At 32.8% G+C, this 13,509-nt stretch overlaps 1 protein-coding gene and 1 long non-coding RNA gene across 2 annotated transcripts; both read right to left on the reverse strand.

The window, feature by feature from the left end:
* Nucleotides 1-127: 127 nt before the first annotated feature.
* LOC123893050 lies at nt 128-5,218 on the reverse strand. The gene is made up of 3 exons (XR_006803335.1): nt 4,978-5,218; nt 2,558-4,156; nt 128-334 (listed from the first exon to the last, which is right to left on the reverse strand). It is a non-coding gene; the product is annotated as an uncharacterized LOC123893050 (long non-coding RNA).
* A 6,210-nt stretch (nt 5,219-11,428) lies between these two features.
* On the reverse strand, nt 11,429-12,456 carry LOC123890149. The gene is made up of 3 exons (XM_045939702.1): nt 12,295-12,456; nt 12,127-12,179; nt 11,429-11,781 (listed from the first exon to the last, which is right to left on the reverse strand). Exons 1-3 carry the CDS (start codon nt 12,383-12,385, stop codon nt 11,638-11,640), a joined length of 288 nt encoding a protein of 95 aa, XP_045795658.1. The 5' UTR covers nt 12,386-12,456; the 3' UTR covers nt 11,429-11,637.
* Between the last annotated feature and the right edge of the window lie 1,053 nt (nt 12,457-13,509).

The following is a 13,509-nucleotide window of genomic DNA, read 5'->3' on the forward strand; positions in this document are numbered from 1 at the left end:
TTGATTTTTATTTGCCAAAAATTCAATTAATTTATTTCATATAAAAGGTGTCACACCTACTTTTGAATCGAATACCTAATTAAATAAGGATTAAGCAGCGGAGATAAAATTAAAACGAATAAACATAAGTTCTAAAATTTGAAGTAAAAAATTATTGAAAGCAATAGAATCATTCCAAAAACCAATTGACACTGTTCAAGTCATTTTGAAGAAATACTAATTGAATATATATGTGAATCCCCCAAGACACCCTATCAGAGCGACTCAATTACTGAAACAGCAAGGGACAAGCTCCCCGAACTCGACAACTATGACTCATCGCCTACCTGAAAATCTACGGTTGCACACCGTAGGGCCAAGCCAGAAAAAGGAAGCAACATGGGGTCAGTAATACAATCACAAATAATATCACAAACGAGCACAATTATTAAAAAAATACAATAAGTCAGCAATATCAACATCCATTCCAATTTTTCATCATGTAGGATCAACACCAATTACAAATTCCAGTTTTATATCATGGAGGATCACCACAAATTTCCAGTTTTATATCATGGAGGATCACCACCAATTCCAGTTTTATATCATGGAGGATCACCACAAATTTCCAGTTTTATACCATGGAGGATCACCACAATTACAACAAGAATCCACATAACCCTATGTACAAAGAGACCATATTGCAACTCAATTACAACAACAGGACCCCTACACTAAATAACCAAAAACGCAGGTTACAACCATAGAGGCTAAACCATAGCAAACAACAATTTCCAGTCCATGAACCAATACACCAATACTTCAAGTACTTGTTTAAACCTAAAAATTCAAATTTTCTTAATAAATTTGATTTCTTTCCAAAACCCTTAAACCCCGTCCTTTTTATGAACTTAAGAGGTTAATCTATGATTTAATAGCATACACGAGACAATCAACATCGCAAACAACACAACACCATTAATCCAAGGAATAAAAACACAACAACACAACCACCATAACAAGCACACATCAAGCAAGAAGAAGGAAGAATCAACCCATGTAATTTCAAGAAAAGGACAGAAATTTAAAGAAAGAATTAAACCCCCTTACTTGGAATAGCAATTAATCTTTGGTTGTGAGTTTTGTTTTCCTCTTCTTTCTCTTCTCCCTCTCATGCGTCAATCTCTCTTTCTCCCTTGCTCCTCTATTCTGTTTTTCTCTTCTCTTCTTTTTTTAGTAAAAAGTGGATAGATTTCAATTTGTTTCTAACTTAGTCTAGTGGTTTCCTCCACAAGAAGGAAAAATTCTGCTTTTATCTATTAATGAGTTTTCTTTCTACTAAGCCCAATTTCATTATTTCTACTATTCTTTCTTACTCACACCCCCTCTCCACCTATTATATAATTTCTATAACCCCGTCTACTCTTTCTTCACTTTTATTTTCAACTTATCATTTTACTCATTTATTCATCAATTATTTAATTACTCGTCACACACAATTAAATGATTAACAATAATCAACACAACTCCTACGAAAATTATTAATTAATTCTAAATTCGGGGCGTTACAACTCTCCCCCACTTATAAAATTTTCGTCCTCGAAAATTAGCTAATGTCATGCAACAAGTGAATATAGCCCTTAATCACCTCACAGTTCACATGTTCTTAAAATTGTAACTTAATTTCTGGCAAAGAAAGCAACATGTATAACATCATGTATGATTGCTAGTTCCTACCAAGGTTGAATTCCTAAATTGTATCAAATCAAAGGACTAATCCACTAGACCTGCTAGACACCATGAATTGCTAAAGTCCCACCTATGTGTGAGCAAAACATAACAACAAGAACTACAAAGCATGGAACCCTGCAACACAATCAAATTCTATAGAAACCACAAAGCAGAACCATCACTCCACATCCATATTGGAAGAGTGTATGCATACAACATGACTCGGATACACTGCAGATCTCAATTACTACACAGCTGAATTTTAATCTATTTGTCCTACTTTAAGACTAGCAAACTTCTTGTCTTTCGACTTAAATTCTACTCTTAAGCATTACAGGCCCTATGTCTTTCCCCTTTAATGGTAGTCACTAGGAATCCAATATTAAAACAATTAGCTTCTTCCCCACTTATATCTTATCAACTAAGGTAAACTATACACATAATAACATTTGTTTATAATATTCATAGGTGCTTCAATTATCGGTGGCTAATGACTAAGGTGTAGAGACTCTCTTATCCAATTAACCAACTAATGATAAAATATAAGTCAAGCACCTATTTTAAGTCAATGTAAAAGGCAGTAGTAAATTGAATTGAACAACATATAGTCACATTCTTATCCTGATGATTATTAAATACCTTGCCAAATAATTCAACATCTATTAAAGGATCATCCAAATTAATATCTTCATTGTACTAAAAAAAAAACTTATTTCAACTATTTATTATTTCATCCCAGATTGTCAAAAACAACCCTTCAAGATCTTAACTTAACCCTTTTTTTTTTTACTTTTGAAATCATATTCAACAAGAATAAGTTCTACATAAAAACCATCAAGTCACTAACCTTTTATCTTTGACTTTGCTCCTTTTCAAAGTTCATGAGTCATGACATCCAAACCTTACACTATTTCACCTCATATTAGTACAATCTAATTTCTAAACCAGATACCGATATTAAATCAACAATATCACATGAGCTTAAATTCTTCTTTCCCTTAAAAAGGTGCTCACAAGTAGTCAATAACAAAATTTAGTATCTCAAGTAGAAGCAAAAGTTTAGGAAGTTTTTCATCAACAACTAAAAAGCTAGGCATTACTCAACATTGGGTTAAGAAACAAAGAGCTGATCTATTGTAACTAGAAAAATATTAAAGGTTAGCTACCAATAACTTAGACAATTCCAATTACAATATAATTGGCCTATCACTCTACACCTTCCACAAATTTCCTCTCATGGCATCATGGCCCCCAATAACTAACCTCTCTAGTCACCATCTATTCCTACAGGAGTATCTCCAAAATTGATTCTTAACTATAAAATCTACATAGGAGTTATAAGGCCACTCATCCATTCATTTCTAAAAGAGTAGTACAAGAGTAACCAGGGAATTCAGATCAGGAAACAAAATCCACAAAAACATAGACTAAACCATTTTATCTTAATAATCCATGACCACATTATTTATCCATCATTAGGTAACTGACTAATCCTCTTAAAAATTCAAACTAACCTATTTAACAAACCAAAAAATACCTTAGTTAATTTTCTAACTCACTTTAACTAACTATTTTTCAAATCACTAGTACATGTACCAGCCACCTCTTTCTGCAGGAGTACCCAAAAGATTGATACCTAATCAAATATAATCTACAAGAACTAAAGCTGGACTATTTTTTTCTAACAAGGAATTTACTCATACTAGCCCCACAATCCCTTTCAACAAAGAAGGCTAACCACGACATGATAAGCGTCACACAAATACAACAACGCATCGAATAGTTGTATAAAGGTCTAGATCATGTGGATACACAGTTTCATAACCTCATAACAGGCTAACATAGGTTACACAATGGAAAAGGAAGCACTAAAATAAAGGATCACAATACATCACAGGGAGCACAAAAGCACGTCCAACACATAATACTAACAACAACCACACATCATAGCAATCACATAACACATAGGCTTGATGGACAACCAACAAGTAGTTAATTAAGCATTGACAGTGTTCACACACATGTCGCTTAATAGGGATTAACAAAATTATAACTTGGTCTGACTAGACCGACCTGCTCTGATACCAATTGTAACACCCTTTAATTTTCCCCTTGATTTTTATTTGCCAAAAATTCAATTAATTTATTTCATATAAAAGGTGTCACACCTACTTTTGAATCGAATACCTAATTAAATAAGGATTAAGCAGCGGAGATAAAATTAAAACGAATAAACATAAGTTCTAAAATTTGAAGTCAAAAATTATTGAAAGCAATAGAATCATTCCAAAAACCAATTGACACTGTTCAAGTCATTTTGAAGAAATACTAATTGAATATATATGTGAATCCCCCAAGACATCCTATCAGAGCGACTCAATTACTGAAACAGCAAGGGACAAGCTCCCCGAACTCGGCAACTATGACTCATCGCCTACCTGAAAATCTACGGTTGCACACCGTAGGGCCAAGCCAGAAAAAGGAAGCAACATGGGGTCAGTAATACAATCACAAATAATATCACAAACGAGCACAATTATTAAAAAAATACAATAAGTCAGCAATATCAACATCCATTCCAATTTTTCATCATGTAGGATCAACACCAATTACAAATTCCAGTTTTATATCATGGAGGATCACCACCAATTCCAGTTTTATATCATGGAGGATCACCACAAATTTCCAGTTTTATATCATGGAGGATCACCATCAATTCCAGTTTTATATCATGGAGGATCACCACCAATTCCAGTTTTATATCATGGAGGATCACCACAAATTTCCAGTTTTATACCATGGAGGATCACCACAATTACAACAAGAATCCACATAACCCTATGTACAAAGAGACCATATTGCAACTCAATTACAACAACAGGACCCCTACACTAAATAACCAAAAACGCAGGTTACAACCATAGAGGCTAAACCATAGCAAACAACAATTTCCAGTCCATGAACCAATACACCAATACTTCAAGTACTTGTTTAAACCTAAAAATTCAAATTTTCTTAATAAATTTGATTTCTTTCCAAAACCCTTAAACCCCGTCCTTTTTATGAACTTAAGAGGTTAATCTATGATTTAATAGCATACACGAGACAATCAACATCGCAAACAACACAACACCATTAATCCAAGGAATAAAAACACAACAACACAACCACCATAACAAGCACACATCAAGCAAGAAGAAGGAAGAATCAACCCATGTAATTTCAAGAAAAGGACAGAAATTTAAAGAAAGAATTAAACCCCCTTACTTGGAATAGCAATTAATCTTTGGTTGTGAGTTTTGTTTTCCTCTTCTTTCTCTTCTCCCTCTCATGCGTCAATCTCTCTTTCTCCCTTGCTCCTCTATTCTGTTTTTCTCTTCTCTTCTTTTTTTAGTAAAAAGTGGATAGATTTCAATTTGTTTCTAACTTAGTCTAGTGGTTTCCTCCACAAGAAGGAAAAATTCTGCTTTTATCTATTAATGAGTTTTCTTTCTACTAAGCCCAATTTCATTATTTCTACTATTCTTTCTTACTCACACCCCCTCTCCACCTATTATATATTTTCTATAACCCCGTCTACTCTTTCTTCACTTTTATTTTCAACTTATCATTTTACTCATTTATTCATCAATTATTTAATTACTCGTCACACACAATTAAATGATTAACAATAATCAACACAACTCCTACGAAAATTATTAATTAATTCTAAATTCGGGGCGTTACAGTCAGACTGTCGCTATTGACCAAGGAATGTTGGTTTTGTTTTTTTCGGTCTCTGCATGGGAGGGAGAGAGAGAAGGGTTTATTTTTATTTTATTTTTATTTTATTTGATGAAAAAAATTACAATATAATATATATTTATATTTATTTGATGAACAAATAAATATAATTTATTACAATAATAATAATAATAATAATAATATAATTTATTACAATAAGAATACTAAAATTCTTAATCCCTACGTCCTCTAGTGCTACAAGGTGGAGGACATGCATTCCTCCAATGTCCTCGTCCATATAATTGCACTTCCTCGTTGTCCTCGTTTGGATTTCTTTTTTCTGTCACATCCACGTCGAGAAAATTTCTAAGTGTACGTTGGGTCCACGGGGAATTGTGACCTTGATATTCCACGAGGAACCTTCACCAGCAGCCCACGTTGAATTTAACATATCGTCCGGTACAGCAGACGCCTACTCGAAATTCTGGGAGGTTTGTTGGGTTTGTTGGGGTTGTATAGAATCATCGGGGTAGTAAACATTTGCTAAATTTTTATTGAAATGTTGAGTTCCCGGTGATTCAAATGTTTGGTTGTCGAAAAAATTCTGCGTTAGTGGCAATGGGGTAAAAAAATCGGATTGACTAAAAGACATTGCATGTTGTTGTTGGGTAAATGGTTGTTGTTGTGTGGGAGAGGTATGTTGTTGTTGAGGGGTATAAGATGGTGGGTCTGAGATATCGGATATCGGTATGTTGATGTTGTTGGGTATATGATGATGGGTCTGGGAAAATGGTATGTTGAGTAAATGATGGTTGGAAGACGGTGTGTTGTTCTTGTTGTTGGGTAAATGTTTGCTGTTGCACATCGGGAGGTGGACGTGGATCAAATAAATAATGATCGAAAGACAGATATGATATGTTAGCCCTTGTATAAGTATTTAAGAACTCCGTTGAGTGCATAGGTAAACCATCCACTTGTGATGTCCGTGCATGAATTTAAATAGGCCATATGCTGGATTTCTATATGTTCATTGTTTTTGAACAAGAACATTTTTTGAATCTTATTCTTTAAAGTTGCAAGCGAACTCAATTTGTCAATCAGTAACTTAAAATGTTCTTGGCGGCCTTCAAATTTAACAGAAAAATTATGGCAACGTTGGAAGAAGATGTTATTTCTTATAAAATAAAGAGAGTGGAGAAAATGAGATAATAAAATGAAGAAGATGAAGTTAGTTGAGTGAAAAATGAAAGTATGGAGTGTGGTATTTATAGAATGAGATAGTAGAATAAAGAAATATTTAAAATAAATAAATAAAAAACCCTTCTCTCTCTCCCTCCTATGGAGAGACCGAAAAAAACAAAACCAACATTCCTTGGTCAATAGCGACAGTCTGACCGTCGCTACCCGGAGGCTATGGCGACATTGGGAGTGTCGCTACTCCCTTCTACAGCGTCAGTTTCTGTCCCCTGAGAGGGATATTACGGGAAAAAAATGGGGAGGGGAGTATTACGGAAAATTAAAGGGGCCTAGGGGTATATTTTGGGAAAAAAATCTAAACCTAACACCTTAAGGTTTTGGGTTAAAGTGTGGTGTTCAATTCACTTGTAAAATTGTTCTTAAATCCAATGTGGATGATCCCCGGCTGCCCCCTCATGATGACCCAACACTATTCAATAAGATTTCCTCAACAATTTGGAATAGAATTCATTTGCACATCTCTTCCCTATTGCAAAACTCACCTTTGTTCCGGACATAATAGTTATTTCAGCTCAACAACAATGCAACCTATTGTGAAGTGGTTATGTTTGGGCATCGACTAATGTTATTTTTGTGGTTCTATTTGTTTAACTCTTTGTATAACTTGCGGTATTTGGTTTCTTTTTTATATTATAGGTTTCATTTTTTATTGTTAAAAAAAAAAAAAAAACCTATTGTGAAGTGAATGCTTTTCTAAATGGTTCTTAATTAGAAGAAGATGTACATCTTTGTATAACATGCTTTTCTAAACCACATGTGTATATATATATATGCGATTGCCAAGGGGTTATTCCATTTAGAGGGAGACTAAACACTTTGCATGCAAACTTCACAATCATTGTATAGCCTAAGACAAGCATTAAGACAATATTAGTTCTCGAAATGTGATAGTAGGGTTTTTTTTTTTTTTATCCATTGAATTATAATACAAATGGCATAGTCATTAAATTCTATTCTTGATAAGAATCTTCCATCTTTTGATGATTAGAAAGACTACCTTCAGTCCCCGTGAACTTAGTTCAGTTGGTAGAGACATCGCATTATATGTGTGAAAGTTTGGGTTCGAACTCGGAACACTCCACTTATTCACCTTTAAGGTGGATTTTCTAGCCACTAACAAAAAAAAAACTACCCTTCAAATTAAAACACGCAAAACAACACGTGTAAAAAAAATAAGTTGGATCAATATGAAAATTTCTTCAAAAAACAGTTTTTAAATTGTTTTCAAATTCTTTTTTTTTTAAAAAAAAAAAAAAATCTATATCCGAAATAATAGAATTCAGGTTTGATTTGGAATTTTGGGTTGATGCGCAAATCTAATCTAAGGTGACAGTTAAACCGCGGGAACCTTCTCTAAGTTTAAACAAAAAATAAATAATATTAGGGTTTGTTACTCACTCACTCTGCTTTCTGGTTTTTCAACTCTGCTTTTTCCGGCGGTTCTCTGTGCCTTTTATCCGCTGGTATCTCTTTTTCCCTTTCTCTTTGCAATGTAATAATTCTTATGTTCTATTTTTATCACTTTTTTATTTCGATTTCATGCTCTGTTTTTTCTTTTGTTACTTTCCGGCAAACTATAATTCCGACCTTCAATTATGAATTGTTCCATATTTGATCCAACGATTACCGATGTGGTAACTGGTAACTACATTAATATGGGATTTTAGATTTACTCCTATTCATAGCTGATTTTGGGTTTAATTGATTATTGTGGTTTTAAATTGTGATCCATATTTCCAATTGCGGCTGCAATATTGCTGATGTAATGGCATCGCACAACAATTGTGGTGTGATTTTGTATCATGTATACGGCTGTATTTTAACCACATGAGGAGCGGCATCTATGGTGTACCCCGTACCAGGGACGGACATGAGGGGGGGGGGGGGGGGGAGTAGGGGCTGAGGGCCCCCTCTTGTCATATTTTTTTCATATACTTGTTCTTAATACATATGTACACATAAATTGATATTTGAGAAATGTGTTAAAAGATTTGTAACGACCATTTGGTGTAAAACATACACCCACAACATAATAATTGGAACAATTTACTTTAAAATATTTTGATAATATATATTATACACTGTTAAAGTCCAAATTCAATTAAGTTAGTTCTGATTGTTTGCTACAAGTGAGAGATAAGGTTGAGAAACAAGATAGAAAATGAATTTCAAACTAATTATGTGATTACTTATACCGAGAGAAGAATTGCTGAAAAATTTAGTACAGATTTAGTTGTTGATCAATTTTATGATATAGAGCAATGTCATGTATAATTTAGATAAACAATGTGATGTATTTTTTATTTTTTTATTGAGTATATTTAAATACTATTATAATTATGATTTATTTATTATTTAATTATTTCGGCCCCCCGTTTTATAGATTCTTGGATCCGTCCCTGCCCGGTACCCTAAAATCCCTCATTAGGGAACACCTGTAAGACGAGTCTGCCGCGTACCGTACCATATAGCATTGATCATTCTTCGTGGTATACTAGTTGCACACTTGTTGATTAATTTATCCCTTCACTCAGTGTTATGTCCAGATTTCATAGTTTCTGTTTTGTGCTGCTGTGTTTTATATTTGGATTATCAAAGCTCTATACAATTTTCGACTCTTTAGTTTACCGAGTATGTATTTAGTATAGAACTCAAAATCTTGAATTTAAAAGTGAATAGAAAATTTTGATCAGTCTATTATGGTTACAGGCTGAGGAGTTGAATACAATGGAAAACGAGCATGAAAAAAATCCATCTGTATTGTTAGACAGTGAGTTCAAAGCATCTACTTCAAAAGATCTGCCGTGTGAGCAAAAGCATAGCGATGATGACACCAGTGCAGAAGCTCAAGATGAATCAGAAAGTTTCTCTGATATCGATGATGAAGAGGTGCCTTATAATGTTTTATCTATTAAGTGTTTTTCAAAATATGCTTCTGCTTTTAGAGCTGCAAATGACTGTTACACATATTTTTGTCTGTGCATAACACACTGACTTTTCTCGCTGCCAAAATGCTACATAGGTTGAAAGGTACCTTTGTAATGAGCAAGAGAAGCATTACCGTAGACTAATGTGGGAACGCGAATACCAAGACTTTCATGAGGTATAAACAATTTTATATTTAATCTCTGTTGTTTTAGTAGTTCCTGCCTGATAAGGGTAACTCGTTTTAGCCAAGAGTTAGTTAAAGGAGTTAGATGACCTGAGTTCAAACTCTGGTGTGGTGAAGGAGAAAAAACTAACTTGACAACTAATTACTTGCATTTACATTGACCCTTTTTTAAAAAAAAAACAAAATAGTGCGATAAAGTAGTCTGCCGGCCAGTTATTTCACTTTCAATTCTTCTATGATGATTGTACAAACTGGAACAACTGGTGTCTTGTTGCTTATACTTCTATTAGATTTGTTGCTGTGATTATTTGGTGTGTCGTCTTTTGTATCAAATTATTATCAACCATGTTATACCATAAATGAACTGAATTCTTATTCTGATCAAATGAATACTCGTCTTTCATTTATATCAGTTTCAAATGGAACATCATTCTTTGATTTACAGGCCAACTGGAATGCTGCTTTACTTTTATTTTGTCTACACAGTATGATTAATTTTCCATTAAGTACATGGCTAGACTTCAAGCGTATAATCTTTTGCACTAAAAGAAATATGCCTTATTTGTTACTATAGATATATCACTTTTACCAATTGGTTTGTTAAATACACTATCATAGGAAATGATGGAGAAACTACATCAGACCTAAGAGAGGAGGCGACGCTAAAGACAAGACTAGACGCGATGGAGATGATATGCGACTCTAGAGACCTGGTATTTTTGGTTCTGTGTTCCAAAGTTTAGGTTGGATATGGACTTGTTGGTTTTTTTTGGATCCGGTTTGATTTTTATTTTTTTGCATTAGTTAGATATGGATCTCTTGGTTTTACATCTCATAGAGCCTTTCCTATTATTTTGTGATGAACAAATATTTATTTTTCGAAAGGAATAATCACATTTTTGGAAGGTTTTAAAATTCAGACCAACTTGATATACCATGATAGTGTTATATTGCTCAATAACTTTTAATCAGATACATATTTTGAAAAACATTATTTGAACGTGTTTCAATAACATTAAATGATTTTAGATTTACTTAAAAGTTTACGTAGATGATCTGCATGATATAAACATTCAAATCAATGTATTCAATGGAAAGCTATTGAGTAGTGTGACACTATTAAAATTTTAACTTGGTTAATTTGCTCTTGGGTCTACAAGAGTCACCGCACATGTCCCCCAAATTTTTATATAGGTCTACGACAATACAAAAAATTGGGCGCCAAACGAGACAAAATCGTAGATTTAGCCTTTACTTACAAGAGCGGTTATATTTTCATGGAGAATTAAGGTGTTGTTTATTCCTACAAGAACGGTTTTACCAACAATACACCAAAATGTTACTCTTTGATAGGACATAGAAAACAATTTTAGTAAAATTAATAGCATCAATTTTGAAAATATTTTTATTGGTATATTTAGGGAATACTTTAAGACCGTTGTCGATAATTTTTTTGAAGCAAGGTAAACTCATTTCATTTCATCAAAGATAATAGAAGAAATATAATTGGAGGCTAGACTGAAATACTTACACTCTAAACTCTAATTATAGTACTACTAATTAAATTTTTTACTTTATTCTCATTAAAGAACCAATTTTTTAAAATTGAAGAAGATCTCTAAACTCTAAAGTTGCAGACACATTATCAATATTTTTATTTGAAATAAACAACTCAGGTTACATACAATGACAATTTGTGACTAAAAATAGAAAACCAGCAACAGAGCTGCATGACAGAGCAAACAGATTATAATTAAATAAGGAAAGGGAACCACATGCAAACATATATTATTCAGACATATAAACATATAATTAATTTCATTGTCAATTAGGGATTAAACCCTTCTAGGGGGTTTAGGCTCATGATCTCTATTTGCTCCTGTTCCATCATAGTCTTGAGTTTCCAAATCCATCCTCCTTTCTACCAATCCTTCCTCCTTATCAACTAGCACCACTTCCTCACCATGATTGTTATCCACCTGCAAATTCAACACATTACATATATGTGTACTGAATTTTGGAGTATCTGTTTCGTATTATGGTGGATACACCAGAATCAATCCACCGTGATTTTACAAAAGTTACACTTTGTAGTTTCTGTGAAATCAGGTGAGTCACTGACCGTGACCGTTATTCAGGCGTAGCCACCGTAATACCAAACATAGACTATAATACTACTAGTATATCTTATTGTGAGATATGATATACTAACTAATATCTATATATTATATATGATTTTAACATAATAATAATAATGCCATATCAACTTTTGACATAATAACCTTAATTTTTTCCAAGGCTATATGGAGATGAATAGCACTGACCTTAGCTATAGAAGGTATAGTTGATGTATCTTCACCTTTCAAATTTTGGCTTCCTAGGAAAAATTAAACCATATATTAATCAAACATTCTACAAAGAAATTGAGATAGAAGAACTAATTAACTAAAATATTAAACATTAATCTGTTAAATATCCTATGAAATGCTTACTAGTTGCAGGGGAAGCAGAGGAAGAGAGAACATATGAGAAACTCAAAAGGATAATCAGTAGCACAAACAGTGTTAAGAAATTTCTATGCATCTTGAATAACCAGTGTTAGATGTGAGACAATGGGAACAAACAAGAACCTTTTAGTGTTTAAATAATAATATTATTTAAACACTAATATTATTTATTTAAACACAATAAAGAGACATGGCATGAATGTACACCAACCAATAAAAGTCAACTTGTTATAATTTAATTTTCTACTATAGTATAGTATATTGTGCCCACTGACCTAACTTAATTGATGTATTCACGGTTCATCATCTACAATTGGGTAGAAATCACAAAAAGTGCTTTTGGATCATATATAAAGTTGTGGCCTGCATTTGTTTATTTATATGCCGTTTTTAGCAATATTTCAGTGACTTTAACAAATAAAATAAATACTTTTTCAGATTGAATTATTATGATATACTAATACTAGTATATTATAAATAAGGAGAATGTTAACTTGTGCCCTTAAGGCACATGTTAAGGAAGCAAAAATAGAAATTATTAAATACTAATTTGTGCATTTTGACTTTTGAAACATTAAATTTCTTATATCATTAAATGTTGAATTTCTATTTTGGTATATCTTAACATGTGCCATAAGGGCACATGTTAACAAGACCCTATAAATAATGCAGTATAAATGTATGTCAATACTTCAATATTGTAAGTTAGTTTTTATTTTATTTTATTTTATTTTATGAAGTTCAATATAGGTTAGTTGACAAAATAGTGATAGTATTTTATTTTTGTTTATATAGTAATTAAATTATTGTAAGGTCAATCTGTGTTTCATCTTATTGGATTCATGCATTGCTGCTATTAAGTGGACAACACAATACTATTAAGAATTTAATTTATATGCACCGTCGGTGTAAATTTATTTTGCACATTCGTCCAATAATATAACGACACATCATGCATGGTAATTAAAAATACATGAAGTGTCACATTCATTAAGTGATGTGGCAACGTGTTATTGGATGTATGTGTAAAAAAAATTTACACCGACGGTACACAACAATTAAACTCTACTATTAATTAGTGGGAGATATATTATTCTTCGTATTGATACCTCAATTCATTAACAATATATATAATGCGTTGAATCCAAAAATAGAGGAGTGCTATTTAAATATTAAATTTGGGGACAAAAAATTGACATC

This window comes from Trifolium pratense, linkage group LG6 (assembly GCF_020283565.1).
Source record: "Trifolium pratense cultivar HEN17-A07 linkage group LG6, ARS_RC_1.1, whole genome shotgun sequence".
Taxonomy (NCBI): Eukaryota; Viridiplantae; Streptophyta; class Magnoliopsida; order Fabales; family Fabaceae; genus Trifolium; species Trifolium pratense.